The 23,562-nt window shown below is 37.5% G+C and overlaps 1 protein-coding gene across 1 annotated transcript; it reads left to right on the top strand.

Annotated features, from left to right (window-relative positions):
* Positions 1 to 2,649: 2,649 nt before the first annotated feature.
* On the top strand, positions 2,650 to 23,513 carry LOC149002171 (DNA-directed RNA polymerases IV and V subunit 5B-like). The gene is made up of 5 exons (XM_089136978.1): positions 2,650 to 3,036; positions 5,870 to 6,055; positions 15,042 to 15,155; positions 22,273 to 22,403; positions 23,244 to 23,513. Exons 1-4 carry the CDS (start codon positions 2,782 to 2,784, stop codon positions 22,396 to 22,398), a joined length of 681 nt encoding a protein of 226 aa, XP_088993104.1. The 5' UTR covers positions 2,650 to 2,781; the 3' UTR covers positions 22,399 to 22,403; positions 23,244 to 23,513.
* The last annotated feature ends 49 nt before the right edge of the window (positions 23,514 to 23,562 follow it).

The following is a 23,562-nucleotide window of genomic DNA, read 5'->3' as shown; positions in this document are numbered from 1 at the left end:
ACCATACATCTTTTGTTGTAGAATGATGAATTATTCTCCAATCATCTCTTCTTTCTTCCCCTACCTTTTTATTGTAGAGAGAAAAAAATGAATAAAAACTTGAGTGATCAAAGGGAACCCATCATAATTATTTATGATAATAATTCAAACCCTTGTTCACTTCCACAATAGATCGGTTTAGCTCGTCTCTAACCAAATAGCAATGCATCAAATTAATGTATTGAGAGGATTATTAATCTTAGTAAATCATTTAAGTCCACGTATTGTCAAGAATAAACTAAAAAGGTGGAGGGGGAATCCTTCCATCCATTGTATAAAAATAATTTCCAACGGATGGTTACCAAACATTTTATCATTCCATAATCTACAAAATAGGTTTTGCTTTCTATTATTGTCTCTCTCAGCCATAGGTAAAGAGATTGAAGAATGACGGTAGACAAGACGTGAGCCATTTTTACTTTTTGAGAGTGGGGTGAAAATTAGACATCAACCTATTTAAGGTATTTTGGGGGATTTAGCAATTAAATTAATTGAAAGTAATTAAGAGCTCTAATTACTAAAATTAGTGAGGGTTGATTTGAAATTTATACTAAAATATCATCATAGTTAATGGTTCAATAAAATATTTAAGAGATAATTACTACTGCCCCTTGATGACTTAATTATTACTTTATTCCCTATACTTTTTTAAATTACTAATTCAAACTCTAACTTTGCTTGTAATTATTATTGCCTACCGTTAAATTCCGTTAGTTAAATGATAATATGTCATTTTATTTATTTAAAAATCCTAAATTAACCTATAATTTTATATTATTTTTACACTTTATATTAAATTACATTACTATCCTAAGTAATTATAAAAAACTTAAACTTAATTACACAAATTTTTTTTCTAGTCAAAATAAAGAGAGAAAAGAAAGAAAAAAAAATCTTTTTCAATTTTATATATGTACTTTTCAATTTGGTAATAAAAAAATAGTAAATTTTAATTTTTGGTGTTATTTTTAATTTTTGTTATTTACTTTCCAGTTTTAAGAAGTTTATACCTCTAAATATTTTTACTTATTTATTGTCTAATTTGATGTTAACAATTTTAAGAAGTTCCTACCACCAATAGTGTTTTTTTTTTTTTTTTAATTCAAAATGATAAAAATACATGTTGTAAAATTATTTCATATGATTTTTTTTTATAAATGAGGATAATATTATACATTCTTAATTATAAAAGGGCATAATAGACATTAAAAATTCAACCTTAACGGTTTCTTAATACTGTTAAAACTGGGGGCAACAGTAATTTCCTAAAGAGCTTGGTTCTTTTAATAATTAAGCTATAATAAAAGAGAGCAATAGTAATTATCTCAATATTTAACAGAAAAAAGTACCATTTAACTAATAAAATTAACAAAAAAATTTAGTCAACTCGAGGGGGATAATTGGAATGTATCTTTTATTTTAATTTTTTAATATCTGATATCAGTATAAGTTTCCCTTTTTAAAAGCTACCTAACCAGTGTAAAATTATATATCCATGACATTATTATGAAGGAAGTTCACTAATAAACTCTAATACATTTTTAATATGGTTTAAAGTATCGCTATCAAGTATTGTATCATCTTATATTTTTTGTTGTATTGTACTGATCAATGTATTTTAGTGATCATATCAGTTGTAGTCGATATAGGTATGTATCTGTTAGTATCATGTCGAAACGTTGAATATTTTAAACCTTGTCCCAGTCAAAACAAAGCAACTGTTGAACATGAAGATTGAGTTCATATCTTTATGTTATAAAATATGACAAAAAAAATACGATAATTGGTAGGAGGGAGACCATAAAAAAAACTTTTAAACGCTGAAGAGACAAACCTGTAGAGGTATATATGTAATTTGATTGAAGACAAAAAATGAATAAGTGATAAAACATGTAACCCAAAAGAAAAAGAAAAAAACACAGGAGTTCGATTAGGCAGAAAAACTGCAAGGATCATCCACCACACTCTTCAGTTGCTGTTTGAAGCCATGAAACCAGCGATCCTTGGCGCATACCGCATATTAACTCCAGATCTGGAAGTACAAGTTTTTCTGCGGCGAGTTTGATTGGTACGCCTCTACGGTAGAGCCGGATGGCTGGTCCAAACCTCCTCCGCACTTTTGATGCTACCACCGCAATAACCGCACGAGTTTTGTATTCACCCTTGTAGCGTGTTTTGGTTCCTCTTTTGTGGCGTGTATTTTGTCCCCCTTTGTGGGTGTTGATGTTTATTTGGTGTTATAGTTGCTACAACTTATGTTCTAAGGGTTCTTTGGGTGTGATCCTTTTTAGGCAATGACCGAACCCTTACCCTGGATGACCTTGTCTATTGCATGTACGAAAGTTTAGTTACTTTCCGCTCCTTGATTCGGTTCAAACCTTGTGTATTCATGCAGTTGTGTCTGTTTTTTCTTTTCTTTTGTGTGTCTGTACTTTATTTAGTTTCATTGAATGAAATCTTGTTTACAAAAAAAAAAAAAAAAAAAAAAAATGTAAGAAAATGGATAGCGATACGCAACACAGGCAGTACTGATACAGAAGCGATATACCGGATCCAATATGATCGTATAAATACTTGATCGGCACTAGACAGTCTTCACGGGCCCGCTCAGGGGTTGGAGTCACACCTAGGAAAATCTCGGCGGGACCGAGACGATATCTGCAACTCTTCCAGGTTGTTTCTTCCGAGCTCAGCATTAGCTTCTACTTCTCTGCAAACCCGCAGAGTTAGCGAGAGAGAGAGATGGGAGATAACAACGATGGTGGGAGTGGCAGGACCTGCATACGCAACTTGGTGGACACTGGGAGCGTGGACAGCCACAGGTACTACCTGGCTAGACGGACATTGCTGGAGATGCTGAGAGACAGAGGCTATGATGTCCTTGACTCCGAAATCAACCAAAACCTCCAGGAATTTCGTGATGCCTACGGCGCCGACATCGTCGACCTTGAGCGCATCCGTATCAGCGCTGCCCTCGCCTCCGATGCTACTAAAAAGGTATACACACATGGTTTTATTTTTTTTATGAGCAGGTTCTAAATTCCATCCATACTTGTTTTTTACATTTCGAGAAAATTGAAACACTGAGGTTCTGTTTAACTTACGTGGAATACCTGTTTCGTCTCTGGAACGACATTAATCGGAAATATCCTGTAAATGCAGTAGTATTGAAAGTCCAAAGTATCCCGTTCTACGCATAATTTAGTAATAGGAAGTATTCAACTCATACATTTCATGTAAAACAACTTCAATAACCGTCAGAAATGTTCAAACTATAAAAAGGATAAACCTGAGAGTACATGACTGTGCATTCTGAAACGTGGTACTCTGTATATATGTTCAAAGTAGATTTCCCATGTCATAGTGTTGCTGTACTACTTGTTGTACGCTTCTACATAACACATAAGTGTGACCATTAGGAAACGGGAGAACAGATCTACAAGCAATCATTTTGGGGGCAGCTCCACTGATTCTGTCTAAAATTGACCAAAAATTTCATTGAACATTTCTTGAAGATGACAATTGTCCTGAATAAAAGCTACATCATTCAACTGCTCATGTTCTAGTCTATTCCCCTTCTTGGTGTGAATCTGAATTTATAAGCTGAGAATCCCAAGTCATTCTTCCAAAAATAAAACTTAAAAAAATTTTAAATACTTAATAAACTCAAATACAACCAGAGGAGGAACAACAAAGGTCTAGTATCCTCCGTGCAATCTTTGAAAGCTCAAAGCATTTCCTCCATATGTATCCCACCAAATGACTGTAATTTGGATTAATATAAAAATTAGAAGTACAAACAAATTAAGTATAACTAAAAACAAAAAGTATACTACTAAAGACTTACAAGGATTCATAGGTGTATGTTGTTTGATTGCTATACCTGTTGCGAAAGGACCTCTAGCTTGCTTGTATGTGCTAGTTTGAAGACATATCTTATCTTATATAATTGCATTAGACTCTAGTCTTGCAATGACTTGATTGAAGAAAGTCTATAGCCAAACTAATAATCATCAACAATACTTAACTTATAGAAATTCCCAGGATTAAGAAATAATGCAGTAGCATACAAAGGTCTCTCCATTTGACTCTCCCATCACCTATCAATAATATCTATGATATTCTTCCACAATCGTTCTTTGCCTCCAACATTTTCCTTTATTTTCCTCTTAGCCTCTTGCATGGCTACAAAAATTACAAGCATTGTTGGTCTCTTATTAGCATCTACAATCCTCAATTCTTGCATGGCTACAAAAACTACAAGCATTGTTGGTCTCTTATTAGCATCTACAATCCTCAATACAATTATAAGAGGTTGTGATGCTCTAATACAATCCTCCACACCATGCCAAAATGTCATAGCAAATATGGTTTCAACTATTTTCTTCTTTGCCTCTGTCTTAGACAAATTGGAGCTTATCCAATCCCATAAATAAATAATTGTCTCAAGTAATCTTTATGTTTCAGTGAACTTTGGAGTGTCAAATATGAAGTGAGAAATCTAGTCGTTGTGACCCTCACAAGATCCTTACCATTTGTCTTTTGTCTCATGGCCTCTAACAATCTTGTGTGCCTATAAATGAAGGTTGTTATTCTCGTTGGCTGTGCTAACAATCCCTTATATAGTTTTAAATTCCCTATGTCTTCTAGCATAATATCAAGACAATGGGCTCCACAAGGAGTTTAATACATTTAGCCCTCTTCTCCATTAAATAATGCATCTACTTCTTTGTAATTTAAAGCATTGTCAATGACCACTTGAACAACATAATCTTCCCCTGTTTCTTCTAGTTTACTATCAAGTAATTGAAACAACATTTTCACATCTTGCACATGGCTAGATGCATCCACAAAACCCAAGAAGAATGTTTCCTCAAGACAATTTACAAGGGCATTGATCTGGTGCCTACCCTTTATATTTGTCCACCCATTAGACATGAGTGTGCATTCATACTGCTTCCAATAATTTTCTTTCCTTTGTACTTTTCAACAAAGGCACCCCAACCACATGATACGTTGGGGGCTTATACCTTAAACCATACTGTGCTATTGATTCCTCCATCACTTCAAAGCTTTTAGCTTTAACAACATCGAAGGGAATATTGCTGATGTATCCAATCAACAATGTGGTTATCCAATCTCGTCTTTTCTTCTAGCAATCTTATTCTATTGAATATGGTTGTTTGAGTATTATCTTTGGCCCTCCTGTCCTCAACAACTTCTTCAAGGGTGCGTCTCACGTGAAGATCCATAGAAACCCTTATTGGTGCCTTAGTGAGTGCGCTTTTCAATCTCCTTGCAGCAGTTCTGGAGCTTGATTGCTTGGAGGACAACTTAGACCCAACACTGGGAACCTCTACTCCTTCAGTAGAGTTAGGACCCCAAGGTGACCGCCTTATGGAACTCCCATAAGGTGAGGCTCGCCTCTCCATTTCCATGGGCACTTGGATGCCTAGGCGGCATCTTAACAACTATGTTGCATAAATGTTTTCTGTGTCAACTTATTAATAATGGTTTTGCAGTATCATGATCAAACCATCTTGTTCAACTCTCATGGACATTCTGTTCCAATTGGCTGGTCCTGTGCTAGTGAGTTCTTTAAGTCATGGCAGTTATAAGATAAGGCCAGATGGCTAAGTTAATTTTGGATAGTATAAATTATTTGGTGTATTATCATGTGATTTAAGTCACTTTTATTATTTGTACTTGATTTCTTGTCTCTCTTGAATTTAAGTTCCTTCTTAGAAGTTCCTTTTGAAGTTTCTATTACACAACATCCATCTTGCTAATCCTTTACATTTATTGTATGGTGTTGTCTTTTTAATTGCAGATTCTAGTGGTCTTTTGTCCACCTGGTAAGGTCAGGCTTGCAATCATTAAGAATATTTTTGTCCAAATAATGAGCAAAGATGTTTTGTTGCGGCCCTCCCGAGTGATAGTGGTTTTACAAGATGAAATGACAAGCGTATCACGTAAAGCTATGTCTGAATTTCCAGCTAAAGTTGAGGTGTTTAAGGTAAATGGACAATAACTGTTAGCTTATGTCATCTTGCCTTCCTAATGTTGGATTCATTTCATTTGTCTTGGAAATATTTGAGGGTTGTAAGTAATTTCCCTACATGATGATTTTTGTGGAGACACCGTGATAGAGAATCTAAATCACCTAGGGTTGTTCTCTTTGCAGGAAAGAAAAAGGGCAGAATAGTAAAAGGGGTGGGACCCATCTGTAATTGTGGGAGGCCTTGAGGAAATTAGTAAAGGAAAGGGAAATGGAAAACTATTTCTGTGGGCCCTACATGAAGAGAATATTCAATTCCCTCTCTCACAAAGTCCTACTTGGAAGACTAGGACTTTGGAGAGGGATGGGGTTGGACATTTTGACTGTGACTTCAGCTGAGAATTCTGTTAAACTATGGAAAGTTGTCTCGCTCCCATCCCATCAGTTAAACAAACATGTTTTTGGTTTTCAGCCTTTTTCCCGACCTCATATTTTTCAGCCCAAATAAACAATTTGGCCAAACAAACAAACCTTAATGAAGGGATGGGAATGAAGGATCAGAAAAGTGATTTTTGTGAATCCTTCATCAATTTGTTCAATTGCCTCCCTTCCCTCTCAAATCCTACACAAAGGGGTGGGACTTTGGATAGGGATTGGATGACAAATATGACTGGCACATCAGAAGACAATCCCCTTTAAGTTATGGAAAGTTGTCTCGGTTCTGCACAGTACCTACCAAAACAAAAGGCTTTTTGATGTTTATGGAAATCTTGTCTGGTTTACCACCTATTTTTTTCCACCAAACAAACAAGCTCCTAAGGTTAGGTTCAGTTATCGCAGGGATTCAGAACCAAAACCAGGATCAGGAGATACATAAAACACAAGTGAGAATTTTCAATTTATATAGCAAAATTGAATATCAAAATCTGAAATCAATCCAGTAGCTAGATTTCAAGTTAATGAATTTTCATAGTGGAATAAGGAAACCAGAAACCTGGAACAGAACAGAATTCAATATCCAGAAATTTCAGAATGCAAAAGAATCATCAATGTCGATCTGATTTAATGACTTGACAGCATAATGAAATTTTAACAAAATCCTGAGGCCAGGAAAAATAAATTCAGGAAAAAGCAGTTAAACAAATCCAACTTGTATTAGAATTATTCATTTTTGTTTCAACCACTGAATGGACCGAACGAGGATAAAAAGAGAAAGTTCAGCAGCAGATCCAGAATACCAGACAGGCATTCTGACATCAGATTTGAAGAATCAGTTGTGGAATTGAAAATTTTGAGGAAGAATAGTTCAAATAGGATACTAGGAATCATGAAATAACTGATCTGGAAACAGAGTTCAACAACGATGTACAGAATTGAAATCTAGAACAAGAACTCAACTAACTAATCCATAATTAACTAATAACTTAGTATACACATAATGGATAGAAAAGTTCTGACCTATTTGAATTGATGGAAGGATAAAGATAAATAAGATAACTTTCTTGGAATTTCCACCCGAAACACTACCTTGGAAACACCTCCTTGGGAACACCACAACAGGGAGGTAATGAATCCCCATAGAACCAAATGCTGAAGCCATAATCTCATTCATCGAATTTGTGTCTAAGGCTCTGGCCGTTGCGTACTAATTTAGACAGCTCTAAAACAGATTCTCATAAGAGGAGGGTCCCAAGTAAATGCTGATCTGATAAGGTCACTTTTAGTTAACTGGGAAACTGAAACAGTAAAGAGACTGAGGGATGTTTTGGTATGATTGCCATTTCAATTTCATGGGGTCGTATAAGGTATGGTGATTGGTATGATTTTTTCACCTTAGTATGACAAATTGAAACCAATTTCATCTGAAATAGTGAGATAGCTGAAAACCTGTTTCAATATATCAAGTATTTCTACAGTCTACTTTGTTATGTGTTGCTTGAATTCTTGTACCTAGTTTGAAAGATTGACTTGCACCGACATACTTTGGTGGTGACCCAACTGACCTGTTTTCTGTTGTAAAGCAATTCAGAGATTTGGGGATTTTTGACTTAGGGTTTTGGGTGTTTTGAGAGATTTCCATTGTAATTCTTCAGCTTCGCCTGTGGGTGTAGCATTGAAGAGTGCAGTTCTTATGGGGGATACCCTAGATAACTTTAGCTCACTATTCACTAGACCCAGTTCAGAGTGTTGAGCAAGAATGTCCTAGGAAGAATCGGAAATCGACGAAATGAACATTCGACCGAAACGGATACCGATTCTGAAAACCAACGAGCCCAAATGCACCAAATTGATTTGGATTTTGCATACAGCTATTTCAAGCATAATAAACACATAAAACTACTAGTTTACTAAAAACTACCGAAATGTAACACCAACATCCAAGTATATGGTACATACACATTAGACAGAATCAAAGAAGAAGGGAATGTTATTACTACAAGTCTATTATTCAAGCCTCAAGGTCTCCTCTCGCGCACCCCATACAAATGACAATATAACCCCAGATGTTTGCCCCGCCCCATATAGTTTTGGACAAGTCAAGAACGCACCTCGAGGGCCTCATCCACAGCATAAGATTCCCTAACGGTGGGAAGGTGAATCTCCAAAGGAACTAGTGGGGTGGGCCGTGGCGTGGAATAGTGGGAAGATCGCCAACAAAGAAAGAGCACCGCGACTCCGGGAGAAGGATAAGGATACGATAAGGTCGCAGGGGACTCGAAACATAGTGGGAGGGACACCAAAGCTCCAAGGCGCCCAAACCAAAGGCTCCGCGGGGAGCGGCGACCCGAACGAAGCCGGGGGACACCAAGGCATAAGGACCATAACCATAAGCGACTCGGAGAACCAATACTCTCCACACGGATCAGGGCAGCCAGCCATCGGATCCCCGGAGGTGGAGGAGTCTCAGCATCATCAATGCTCATCGACTCATAGATCCCACCAAGCCCGGCACGGATGGACGGAGGACCCAAGATGGCGGCCTGGCAGGCGCTCCCTTCCCTCCCGAATATGGAAAAACATTTGCGAGAGCAGCCGATGGGAATCGGCGCGGGGGAACGACCTCCGGAATCCGGTGGTGTCCCCGACCCACGCGGGTGGGGTGGTGGTTTGTCCCAGGATCACTGAATCCGATCACGAGGTCCCACACCCCCTCATCCCCTCCATCATCATCATCACCGCATCACACCACCACGCGTCATCGCCGGAGGCGAGTCACCTCATCCCGGGTGGACCGAAAACAAACCTCACCGGGTGGATGCACAGGGTGTGGACGAAGGGACGGGCGGCTGCAGTGGCCTCCCCTCGGACCAGAAGTCCCCACACAGCCCCCATCTCCTCGAACGACAGGGAAGACCTCCATCCTCATCCAGAATCCATCTACTATCCCTAACCCAAACGGGTTATCATCATCATCCATCCAAATATGCGGCCAACCGATATTGGTGCTCTCTTTATCCATCCCGTCTAATATGATCCTCCCGCCCTATATAGGAGGTAGACAAGGTCCTCAGATGCTTCACACCCAACGGTTGCGCCTCGAGTGAAGAGGCTGAAGGTGCTCCAATCGCCACAACGGGATGAACATGTTGAGAGAGCACGCGCAATCCTACTTAAGTTGTGTGAATCACGCCAAATTGCAACCACCACCAGAACAAACATGACTCCAAGTCATTTTAATACTTAAATAACTAAATTAAAGATAGAAATAATAATTAAATGTATAATGAAATAAATGAATGACTTACCGTCCGACGGCCACAACACGACCGAAGCTCCCAGTGGCATCCCTAAAGCCTTTATCTAATATATAAAGAGAAAAAACAATAACTAGTTACTAGGTTAATGACTTAGTATAAAACACGAATTGTGAATATCAAATGATTCAAATCACTATCTCACCTCCAGAGGATGATTGCTTGTTTAGGTTCCGGTCGAACTTCTCCACACGGCTGGACAGATCCATCAAATCTTGCCTCATCCCAAGATTGTCCTGTAATGGTACTTGGGATTTAAATAGTATCGTGTAAGAAAAAGTATGTCATAAAAGGGAATAATGAAAATAGTTAATGCTTAATAGTGTGATAACATAATGAAAATTAAATTAAATACTAGACTAATAACTCACCAGCCTTATGCATTGGATGCGCAACATAGACTCCCACTCGTGATGATTTGAAGGACTTTCTTGTTGCCGCGTGGGTGGACGAGCAACTTGCGCTTCATCCTATCTCTGCAGAAATATGTGTGCTAGAGTAGGGTTTTTTTTTCCCGATCTACCATCCTTAACACATTCACCACGAGCTCAAGCATCTTCATCACTATCCTCACATGTGCGGAAAGTCTCATCAAGGATAGTCAACGAGCTCTCCTTCCTCCCACGATGAAGAACCCTCCCGGTTAAACCACTCCCCGATGCAAACATACTCCTAAGGCCAGTCTTCCTACTCTCAAAGTTTTGCAGTGCTATCCAATTAGTAGGAAATCTGGTTATGCCTGGCCTCACTAACTCACCCTGACACTTGTCCCTCATCATCCTTAATGCATAGGTGTGGTTATATATGAAGGTGCTAACATGTCGAGCTTGTTCCACGGTATTCTTCACAAGCTTGACCTTTCCAATCTCTTTCAACATTAAGTCAATGCAGTGAGCAGCACAAGGAGTCCAAAAGAGCCTATATCTGTCCATCCATCAAGGCATCAAGCCATCAATACAAAGTTATAAAGTGTACATGTATATGTGATTATGTGTAATGTAAATATATGTATTTACAAATGAAAATTAATACTATATGTTTAGACTTTAGATACCCGGAGTTCTCTGCATCTGACTTCTGTAGTTGGAGCCATTATCGATCACAATTTGAACTACATTTTCCACTCCAACCTCCTTCACCACTTGCTTCGTAATTTGTAAATGTATTTTGCATCCTTCTTCTCACCGAATGCATCTACTCACTTGAGGAACACTGTCCTCCCATCATAATTCAACATGAAATTGATGATGGACTGTCTAGTGGGACCAATCCAACCATCAGCCATCAGAGTCACTCCATAATGATTCCACATGGGCTTTAATCCCTTAATGTACTCATTTATGTCCTTTATGCTTAGGCAAATACACATTATATATCTCATATGGAGTGGGGCCCGACACCACTCCCAACCGCCTATCTCGCTCAATCATATCTCGTAGTAGGGCCCCGGGCTGATGGCTGGAACACTATGGTAATGCGCCCATTTGGAGAAAGCCATCCCCACTTTCTCCTTCACACTCCCCCATAAGTGCTTTAACTTTCTCTATTTATGCTCAGGCCTCGCAAATAGGGCCGGATTATTGCGAAAAATCTCAAGATCCGGATCCGAGGATGTCCGAGGAGAGCTCGACCCTTTGTGGGCGTGGGATAGAAGCCTCCGCCTCACACTCGAGAACTCCTCACGGGACTTAGGAGCCACCATGCATCCCATACCTCGCTCTCTAGAGGACCCACAACCGCACCCCTCGTTGCCTCCCGATGTCATCAATCCTCTGTTGGCCCCTACTCATCATCATCACCCTCCTCCTGATCGGCCTCGGATCGGGTCACGGTCTCTGGCTCATCCCTACCAAACCCTCGGGATCGGAAGGTCATCTAGCGAGCATCTTTGAACTCATCCCTGTGTTCTCTTCTCTTTCCTCTTTTGCTTTGTACCACTAATATATGAGGCCATTGCCTTCTTGACCTCTCTGAGCACCTTTGGGCACCCTATTACATCCCTGTTGCCACCAGCTAGATGCACCTTCAATTAAGTGGCCCCACCTCCTCCTATTTGTTTCTTACAGTAATTACACTCGCTCTTCCTCTTATCAGCCGTCAATGGCCTCCCATGATCCCAAGCTATGTCTGACATCTTTAAAATAGAGTGCCTGATACAAGAAACACACACTAAGTATCTTAAAAAGCTCCACAATATGCTCCAAAAATGACATACATGCTTCTAATAATAACCTCCTATTTTTAAATATAAAAAAAAATGTATAACTATATAAATATTTTTTAATATATAAATAATTTTAAAATATATAAAATACGCACTAACTATCTTAAAAATATCCACAACATGCTCAAAAAATTGCATACATGCTTCCACTAATACTCTCCTATTTTTAAATTTAAAACAGAAATTAATAATTTTTTTAATATTTAAATATATTTTTAATTATTTAAATATATATTAAATACAGTAAAATTACATAATTAACAGAAAAAAAAAATTAATTCAACACCATCACAGCAATATGGTGTCTCAACTCTTACATACATTCATTTGAAGCTTATACATGTACTATACATAAACATTTTTAACAATATACATAATTTAGTAAATAATTTTTAATAACAGAAAAATAAAAAAATAGTAGGAAGAATCAAAAAATAATTTTGACACTACAAATCATAGATCAACACTCAAAGTAAACATATATAAATTTGGAAGTAATCTAACATGATTTAAGGCACAAATGAAACAAAAATAAAAAAATGAGGAAGTTGGTTACTCACCTTGCAAGATTTGAGAAAATGCACAAATGGAGGAGCAAATCAAGTGTTTGAAGGAAATGGAATACTATAAATTAGGTGTAGAAGGGGATGAAAGCAAGAGAAATCAGCAAAATCTTCAAAAGGAGGTCGAAATCTCCAGGGCGATATCGCTCGGCACTGCGAAATGACGGTAAGGTTGAAAATGAGCTCGAGTTGGATACTTTAAAGGTTGTGGAAGTATCATTTCGGCCCGATATGGTATCGGGCCGAAATATCGACTCGTATCGACCGACATTTCGGTCAATACGAAATCGATATGGATACATTTCGTGCCTACTACTACATTTCGTTTCGATTTGGATTTTTGCAGGCATTTCGATTGAAATTTCGACCATTTCGATCGAATTTTTTTCCATGGGAAGAATATAAAATTCTAGGACCCATGCAAAGCGTTCTTGCTAAAGTTTTACAATGCTAGCTGCCTACCTGATCTTCCTTTACCCAGCAGCTTGGGATTGGCAACATCGGACACTAATGCACCAACCCTACTCCTTTCTTTGGGCGGTACAGAACCGAGATTTCAAACCGGATCAGAACGAAAATACCCGTTGGTTGTAAAATCCAGATCATGAAATCTGAGATCACCTTACACTAAAGCGTGAACGAGATTTATGGGTAAGGGGTGAAATCCAGAGATTTCAAAAAAGCTATACATTTGCACATTCAAAAAAATCACGTCGATCAAATAGTTATTTAGGATGAATCCACAAATTTCATTTCACAACCAAATATCTAATTTTATAAATTATAACTCCACAGATTTGAAATCTATAGATTTGAAATCTCTAGATATTTGAAATCTCCAGACTCATGTAACCAAACAGGCCCTTAGATATTGTACATTGACTGGACTAACAATGGATCATGCAGATATTATAGTTATACAGAAAAACAGGTCAAGATCAATAAAAGTATAACTAGGTACATATTTGTACTACACCACTGCCTGATCAGATTTTATGGTTCCATAAGTGCCTCGACAATCTAATCGCCTAGGTTTTGCCTTGTCTAAAAATACTGGTTAATATTTACAGTCTTTCCATATAAAGCTTCTTGTTAATCGCTTGTATTATGCTTACCACATGCATTGTAAAATTCCATTACTAAGGACCATTTGTGCAAGATAAAAAGAGGTGGGACCCACTGGTAGTGGGGTGGGGAACAGGAAAGGAGAGGAAGGAGAAATGAGGGAAACATGGAATATTTGGTCCTCACAAGTTTATTTAAGTTCTCCACAAAGTCCCATCTAAAATGACATGACTTTTTTTACGCAGTGGTGGGAAAAGTCAAGAGACACATCAGCAGACATGTTCCTTAATTTAAGGAAGCTTGTCTGCTCATTTTTTCACCCTTGTGAACCAAAGAAAGTGAGTTTTTGGAATTTCATTGTAAACATTGGACTTTTCCCTATCCTTATTGTTCACCCCAGTTTCTTCTTGCAAACAAACAATCTATTGGGGGAACAAGAATCAGCTACTGCTTAGCACAGACTTGCACTCTTTGCTAGATCTCAATTTTTTATTTATTTATTATTATTTTTTTTAAGTTTTCCCATTGTTTGCTTTGTAATTTCTCATTTTTCATTTTCATCTTAATGAAGTTAGGACTGTCACCCAATGCACAGCATGTTGTGATTCATTTTAGTCTGGTCACTGATGTAACAAGAAATCATATTCCTTGAGTAAAAATTGCGTGAAAGCTGTTTCTCTGATTCTATTTACCAATTGGAAAATAAAATCTGGAATTTCATCTTGCATGTCTATCATATACTCTTTTAATTAAAGGATTACCTTCTTCCCCCCCTCTGTGTCAGTGATCTTTGTACAATTCAAGTATTAAGATTTCAAGGTTTTTTTCTACCGACTGAGATATGGCCAAGATGAGTTAAAATGATATTGAAACCGGTGATTTTTGGGGTACAACTGGACATGTGATGGTTCGATCAAAAGTGGTTGGAACCATTGAAACTAGTTAACAGTTTTTGAATCTAGCAAAACTGCTGGAATTGGGTTGGTTTAAATTGGTCGGAACTGAATATGGCTTGGCATTTATTGGTTTAAAGTACTGAAATTTTTGAAATATTGGTTGAAACTACGGAGATGTCTGAAGTATGGTAGCAACTTGGGACCTTTTAAACTAACCCATCGTTTTTTGTTTTGGTTTCTTGGGAAACTGAGATTTAATTGAAATATTGGCCCATCTCAGTCAAAACCTGAGCCATGGTCCAATCCATTTTAAAGTGGGAAAATGCATGTCTAGCTTTTATACATTTTAAGATTTAAGATTGCCCTTGTTCTTTGTAATACAAGTTCATGTCAGACGAATTTTGGTTTTTCTTCTCTCTTTGTAATACAAGTTAATGTCAAAGGAATTTTTGTTTTGCTCTATCGCATGTTTTCTAACTCTTAGTGAGGCATTTTCCTCAGATTCATGACTTGTTGGTCAACATCACAAAGCATGTGCTTAAGCCAAAACATGAAATGTTGACTCCTGCAGAGAAAGAGAATCTGATGAAGAAGTTCAGTTTGGAAGACAAGCAGGTTTATTTCCAGTTATTCCCTCACTATTTTACAAGTTTGGCCTGAGTGATATCTGGTTGGTTTTAAATGGAGAAAGATCACAATATTTGTTTATTTATTCAGACATGCAGATTCCATCAAGAAAATTACTGTTGGAGTAGAAAGTGCAAGTTTGCAATATCATCTGCGATATTCAACTTTATTTTTAAACGGAATCAGTTGACAATGGTCAAGTGAATAGTTTGTTCCACCGTAACAAGTTTTCAAGACCATAACATGCAACAACTATTTCTTCTCCATTTTCAACTACCTCTTGAATTGGTTGATTTTCAAATTTTCAGGACCACGACATCTCTTTATCAGAGAATTACTTATACATTAAGGTCAATATTAACATTTTTACTCATCCTAGTATGATAATGATATATGTAAACCAGAAAAACAGGAGAAAAACAGAACTCGAGAATGAGAAGAAGAAGAACTGAGAGGAGAATGAGAGAGGCCTTGAAAATGAAACCCTGTATTTAATGGAATATTCTGTATACGAAAAAAAAGGAAACTTCCTATCTTGCGATCTATATTCTGCCAGATTCTCATCTTGAGATTTAGTGCAAGGGCTAAATCTCAAGTGCTATTTTATTTCCTAGTATGCCCTTCTAACAGTATAAAAAATCAATGCATATTTCCATATCAGTGCTATAGATTTTGATAGTTGGCAATGTGGCATGGTGACCCAAGTTGGTGGAGGGATACCTAAGCACAGGCGACAAGTGGCATGCCTAACCAGCCCCTAGAGTTGACCAAGTGTTATTTTTAGCTCCCTTGTTTTCCATCATTTAGCGTGCTAGATTATATAATGTATGCATACAAAATCAGCATCAAGTCACATTATTAAATCATCAAAAGATCAATATTATGCCACTTCAAGCCATCAAACACTAATATCAAGCCTCATCAGATGATCCGAATGAAGATAGGACCTTTAGACCATAAAAGTGAAGAAGCATGCTATTGGAAGTTTGAAACAATTAAGGCATACAGTTGTTTATTATTGTTCTTAGAATTAGTCATTGGCTTAGTATAGCTACCCTTACATTTGGGTAATTCTGTTTGAGAGAATATCTATTAGTAATGAAACTGTTTCTTGATTTAAAAAACGTGTTTGTTTTATAGGTAGTTTGACTGGGCTAAGGATTGTTACTTTACATTAGCCTCTTAGTATTAAATAGACTAAGGAATGTTACTTTACATTAGCCTCTTAGTATTAAATGAACTAAGGGGTTGTGTGGCTACGTTTCTTGTTTCTTGTTTTTTTTTGCATGTTCGGAATAGAAACAGCCCAAAACATGTATGTGTAATCTGGTTTGTTTGTTGTTTGTGTCAAGTTTTTTGGGTTTTTTTTTTTTTATTATTTAATAATGAACTGTTGTTTTGGCACAGTTTTGAGCCTACTTTGAGAAACACCAAATTGCACGCAAAAAAAAAAAAAAAGACTAAGAACAGAGGGGCCATTCTTCTCTTTTTGACATCAAAACATGATCTCCTGCTTTAGAACCCAACAAACTCAAAGTTCCTTCCATGTTTCATTCATTTTTATTGTTATAGAAACATTCTTTATTCCTGTGTAACCACAAATGATTTCAGTAACCTGGAAACAGTGAGAAACACTGAAAATACATAGAAACAGGAAAAATTGTTCCTTACCTTAAAATAGGGAAACGGAACAGAAACGTTACCATACAACCCCAATAAAACCAGTTTTTTAATAAATCCTTTGCTGTTTAAGTCCGATTTGTGTTGAAGGAGTTATGCCTTGGTCAAACATTATTTGATAAGCACAAATGTTGTCACAGTAACTATGAATGAGATATTCTTTTCCTGGCATCAGAACAAATGACTGTTTTACCATCTTTCCTTTGGGTTTTTTTTTTTTTTGTGTGTGTGTGTGTGTGGGGGGGGGGGGGGGGGGGGGGGGGGTTGAGAGTTGTCTTCAGAGTGCTGATCAAACATTTCTTTTGGTTTTTATCAATGCTTCACTTAGTGCATGAGGCTCTCATCACTATGAGGTTTGGGAGAGTTGTAATGTATGCAGCCTTACCCTTTCTTCTTGAAGTGACAGTTTCCAGACTCAAAACCTATGACTGCATGAGGTTACAAACTGAAACATTTTGTTTAGGAATGATATAAGGTGGTAACAGTAATTTGGACCAACACACTATAGTTCGAAAATTTAGTTTGGGATCTCAACCCAGGCAGCCAAAAAAACATGGTTGGACAGAGATCTTACTAAGATCTCACTGGCTTGGGTGCTTGCTTTTGGTTGACTTGAAGCCATGCTTGGGTGGGCTGCCTGTTATTACTTGGGTGGGCTGCGTGTTATTACAATAAAATTCGTTGAGATCTCATTGTGATACTGAGACATCAGAGATATTAACTCTAGTTTCAGATTCTTGGGGGGGGGGGGGGGGGCGGGGAAGGAAGATATTACCGAGATCATGGTGAGTTCTTGATCTGTATTAAATCGATACACTGAAGTTGCTCCTTTGTATGCAGTTTTCAAGCGAAACAGCATACTCTGCACGCCTGCAAAATGCAAGCAATGGAAAAGATGCCCAGATCCATTTGCCGACAACCCATGGCAGCGTGAACAGCCACAACCTGGTCGTGTAGCTCTACTTCCTTTGTAGGGGAAGTACAGAGTGTAGGAAACTGATAAGAACCCACGAATCGAATGCAAAACCAATTTTATTTAATTTATAGAATAACAAAGAATAGTGATAAACTGGTTACAATGGTGCCAATCACCCCCCACAGCACATTGCTGCCCTCAGCCTACGGCTGCCCAAACACTCACGTAAATAATCCTTAACTACTACTCACATCTTACCCCTATTTATAACCCCTAATCAACCTTAATCTCCCCAAATCTCTCTCATTCAGTAGTAAATATTCTGCCTGTCCCCAAATCTCTCTTATTCAGAGTAATATGCTGCAATATTCTACAAATCATTCTTCATTCTTCATTCTTTATTCAAAAACCTCCTTTTTAGGACCATATCTGATTTCTTTCCCTAACTGTTGTTCGCCCGATATTCAGCAAATCATTCCTCTCCCAATATAGCATAATACTGTGATCCCAGGGCTCTATCAGAAACTGTTTTTTTTTTTTTTTTTTTTTTTTTTGAGAGAGGCGGGTGGGGGGGGGTTTGTGCTTGGACCTGAATTGCTCGCCAACTTGGGGTCAAATTTAACAACCATTGAGAAAAGAGGAAAATGGAAAAAAATATTCTCTCTTTGACTGTTCTAATAAAATAGTATATGTTGCAGTATATATGCATTAAACTATGTTAAAATATCACTTTCTATTTTAGATTTGGTTTCTATTTTTGTTACTTAGTTTTCGTATTGCTTGGTTGACAAGTAATTCCCTAGGATAGTTCCCTTTTTAGTAGATTTTTGGGGATTTTCATTACTGAGATTTGATCTTACATTTTAAATAAAGTACTAGGGGAGAGCCAACATATACATGCAAGCTCTTCCCCCCCCCCCCTTTTCTTCTTTGTCTTTTTCTTTTTCTTCAGTCTTCTTCTATTCTTCTTCCTCTTTCTGAATTTCCTTTCAGTCCCTAGACTGATTATAGGTTCTGAAATCCTAACCTAGTATTAGAGCAGGTTTAATCAGCCAAAGGATTGTTGCTTCAGTTTCTTCACTGCTCAGTTTTTCCTCCTTTTCTTTCCTGTTGTGCATCCACTCTTCACTGCCTTTACCCATATATTAAGATCCCTCTTTAATAATTAATCAGGTGATCCCTTTGCATTCCAAACATTACTGCAAGGACCCAGAGGAATGGATTTGTATTTTGTCGGAGTTAGTGATCTAAGAGGATTCTAGGATGAGCGCTAGTTTTTTTCCTGGCTAAATAGATTCACAAGCTATTCTGATGCTACATCTGCTCTATCAATAGCCTCTAGGATATTTATTGATGGATCAAAGACCCTTGCATTTTTTTCCTGGTAAATGTCTCTGCAATATTCTGAAATTGTTACAACCTTCGGCTGAGATATACTACAGCTGTCCCTAATTTTGCTGCTCTGGAAAATTCTGTTGATGCCATAGTGACTTCTGCTGCAAGATATGCTACTGCTATCCCTGCTTTATGGAATTTTCCTGCTCTAGAAAAACTCATAGATGTTGCAATGGATACTGCTGTAAGTTATACTACTTCTGCTCCTGTTTTGTTGAATTTTTTTTGCACTTAAAAATTGTGGATGCCATATTGCCTTCCCATTGCATCTATTACTGGTATCAAGTACGACAAGTGTTTGGAAATTCTTTGTGAATGGTACTTCTGTCCCACTTATCAGAATTGACAACAACATCTATTTCTTTCTCTTCTGATAACTAGGATATCTCTTTGATAGTTTGTTGCCATATTATTTACCAGAATCGACCTCAGCTTTCCTTTCTTCTGGTAAATAGACTATGGCACTGTTCTTTGTTTTCCTGCTGCCCTGGTTTGTTTTCTGATGCATCAGTGCTACCCTGTGTCCATTGTTGCTGCTTGTATAAGTTTTACTAGTTACAAAGACATTGTTTCAGGAGATACTGTTGCCTAGTTCAAGATTTTGGTTAAATGATAAGTTGTTCTGCTTGTGTACCTTATCGATTCTATCCTATTACTGGTAACTTACATTATTGGGTTCTGCAGTATACCCTAATGGCTACTGATGCTACTGTTGTCTTATTTATCAGAATCAATTACAATTCTGTTTTTCATTCTTCTGATAGATGTGTTCCAATTACTGATTGAATGTTGCACTTCTATTGACTTGCCACTATTTTTTTGCACTTTTTGGGTAACTGTTTGGCATCAATAATGACTGGAAGCTCTTGTGCCTGCTTTCATCAAGTAACATGGTTCCTTTAAGTATCCAAACAATTAAGTAACACTGAATTTGGGATTCTAGCAGTTGGTTGTTATTAGTTGTCCATGTGTAATGTTACATGTGAGGGGGAGATTTAAGTTTTATTCTTTATCTGCTCAAGAGTTCACGATTTTTTCTCAAGATGTTATTTTATAACAGCACCTAATTACTTGGTTGCGTTTTATCCACCAACTGGGTCAGTAGTAACCCATATTACCTCTTATTTACCTACTTGATCTATAGTAATCGATACTGTCTTTTTTCTACCTACTTGGTTTGTAGTAATCCATACTACATTTTACTTAGTTGGTTAGTAGCAACCCATATTGCCTTTTACCTACCTACTTGGTCTGCAGTAACCCTTTTATCTACCTACTTGGTTTGCATATTGCCTTGTGTCTACCTACATGGTTCCTAGTAACTCATATTGCCTTTTACCTACTACTTGCCTTCTTGTGAAGAGCTTATATGCAACTTTGGGCCACACATTTTATCTTCTTGTGTGGAGATTCCTCCCTATGACTGGCATTATTTGGATGTGCCCTTGGTATAATTGTTGTTGTTGTTATACTTATGGATATGGTTCATCTTCACCATTGTCTATTATTCTCGTTGTTGGATGGTTTGTTGACATGAAGGATTGTCTACTTAAGTTGCTGTTGATTATCTCCTGGATGAAGTACTTATGGTGTCTACCGGCGTTTGTTATTGCTACATATGCTCAAGTGTACTTAAGTTTCTTGACATGGTCTTGTTATTCCAAGCTGGAGCCTTTGATATGTATACTCCAGCTTGAGGGAGAGTGTTAAAATATCACTTTCTATTTTAGATTAGGTTTATATTTTTGTTACTTTCTATCTTGGTTACTTCCTAAATTTTTTATTGCTTGGTTGACAGCGAATTCCCTAGGATAGTTTCATTTTTAGTAGATTCTGGGAGATTTAGGAAAGTTTTCCTGACTGAGATATCATCTTACATTATAAATAAAGTACTAGGGGAGAGCCAACATGCCCTTCTCTTCTTCTTTTCTTCTTCCTTAGTCTTTGTCTATTCTTCTTCCTCTTCTGTCTCTAGGCTGATTACAGGTTCTGAAATCCTAAAAAACTGATTACTAGCCATACATCTTATCTACGGCAGCTTCTGCTGGTGGATAAACCTTTCCATTCTCTCCCAGGCGTGGCAGGGTTTCAGATCCAATGAACAATTTAGGCTTTTCAGTTTGTCTCACTGGTTCACCAATGGCAAGAGCTTAATCAAGGAACGAGATTCTCTTTTTTCTCTTGTAAGGAATGAAAATATTCAGGTGAAATGGGGTGGTAAGAATATAAGTTGGTGCTTGACACTTGAGGCGGTGATCTCCAGATTTCCTATTAATGGTGAGAGCATTGGAAACGTTTGGTTGGGGGATTCAAAGAAGGGAAAAATAGTAAGTTTGCCTTTCTTTAAGGCTAGCATGGCCATCTCTTAAATTCTAGCCAATTGATATCATCACCTAATGAGGATAAACTAATGGAGTGGATTATTTGGTAGCTAGTAGAAATAGGCTAGGTAAAGTGTGATTACGCGACTTTCGGGCTAGCTCTAGGGGTGGTATGTCTTTTTTTTTTTTTTTTTTTTGGGGGGGGGGGGGGGGGGTTTGATCAATCATTAGGGCCAATTTTGCATATAGTTGATTCTATGTTTTATTAATTGGATATGTAATTGTTATTTAGGCACATATCCAGAATAAGTTATGAACTGGTCAGACAATGTGGCACAACAAAATCCTTGAATGCTTCTCATGCCTGACCAAGTCATGTGAATTTATTCTTTATTATTATGGACTTCTGCTACATCTTCAGAATTCTCAATGCCATGGCACGCCGTGGTGGTGTTCTCTGGCTCCATAATATTTTCTTGGTTGAATACCCCCATAGTTAATGCATCTCGGTTCTTAACATGTATCTTTCTTGCTTCCTGAGCCCCTGTCCAGAATTTGATACAGCCTCCTTGATCATTTAGATCTGGCTGATATATCCATATTAATTGAATACAGCATTATATATATGAGGAATCATCAACTGCAGAGCAAATCTGTTCCTAGGTTCTGCTCAGAAACCCATCTGTGTGATCAATTGTGAGATAGATATACCAATAAAAGTGTGTTCTGTCCTTTGTATCTATACATTTGTGGTGTCATTTACAGAGTTTCTAAAATTGTTGTTTTCCTTCAGATGCCTCGGATGTTGGTAGATGATCCTATAGCAAAATATTATGGACTGGAGAAGGGGCAGGTGGTGAAAATCTCATACAGTGGTGAAATTACTGGAGATAATGTCACTTACCGTTGTGTTTTTTGATACTGGTAAGTATCGCTTGTGGAACCAAGTATGTTTCCTATGCATATTTATTTTCAAAGATGAACTCACATGACAGCTAGTAGTTGCATTAACTCCTAAATTACTAAGTCGCTTTGTCCTATTTACTATATTCGTTGCGTGGGAGAAACATTCAGTTTTATATCTTCTCTGTGGTAAATTTGACCAGAAGTGAGATCTACATTCCAGCTGTGGTGACCATTGTCTAATGCATGAGATTTTGCTTATATAAAGGGAGGTACATTCAACAACTGTGTGCATACTTTGCAAGGGATCACCTAATGGTGGTGTTGTGGCCTTGAAGCAGAACACAACATCCACAATGCCTTCCATATCAATAATACATTATTTTCATTAGGTTGTTACATTTTTTTTCTTCTTAAAGTTATTGACATGCCTGGGGGAGAAGAGGATTAGAGGTAGACTATATTATCTTTGACTAATTCCTCTACCTCTACCTCTTTTTTTTTTTCAGTTTCGAGGGATAAAGGAGGAAAGAGAAAGAAAAAAAAAATAATCCAACCTCATCAAAACTTGGGTTCAAACTCAATAGAAGGACAATGCAAATAAAAATATGGCTGTAGGATAACAAAACTAAATCATACAAGCAAGTCATACAAGTTTTCATTATTTCTGTTGCTGTGTCCATTGCTTCCTCTGCTACTTCCAGCTTGCTAAAACATGGTTTTGCTAGAGTCCACATGCACAAACTTTCCCAGGTGCAACAGAAATAAGGATTGAATTTGTATTACTGTTATGCAGACTTCAATTGCCAGAACAACTTGTATTAGCTATTATGTTCCTTCTCATACCTCAGTTTACTGCAGGAGCTCAGAGGTGGTGCAAGTGCTGAAGACCACTGGAAAGTGCACAAAAAAATGAGATAGAGAGAGAGAGGGAGAGAGAGCTGGCAAAAGACTTGGGATTGGGAAGTTGGATCCATAGGTTGTGTTATATCATAGTTGTGTAATGAGATAGAGCTAGGAAGACTTGATAGTTAACTTTTTTTTTTCCTCCTTTTTTTTTCTTTCTAGTTATATCATATTACTTCTTGTGTAATGGATTTCCTCCAGAGTTGGCCAGTCGGTTTTTTTTTCCTTCTCTTTCTGTGGTATGTTCTGTATGCCAATGAATGTTTCTCTACTC

Source organism: Hakea prostrata, chromosome 10, assembly GCF_041222555.1.
Source record: "Hakea prostrata isolate BN-2017 chromosome 10, UWA_Hpros_2, whole genome shotgun sequence".
Classification (NCBI taxonomy): Eukaryota; Viridiplantae; Streptophyta; class Magnoliopsida; order Proteales; family Proteaceae; genus Hakea; species Hakea prostrata.
Note: the sequence above shows the minus strand (reverse complement) of the source record. Positions and strands in the feature narration are given on the sequence as shown.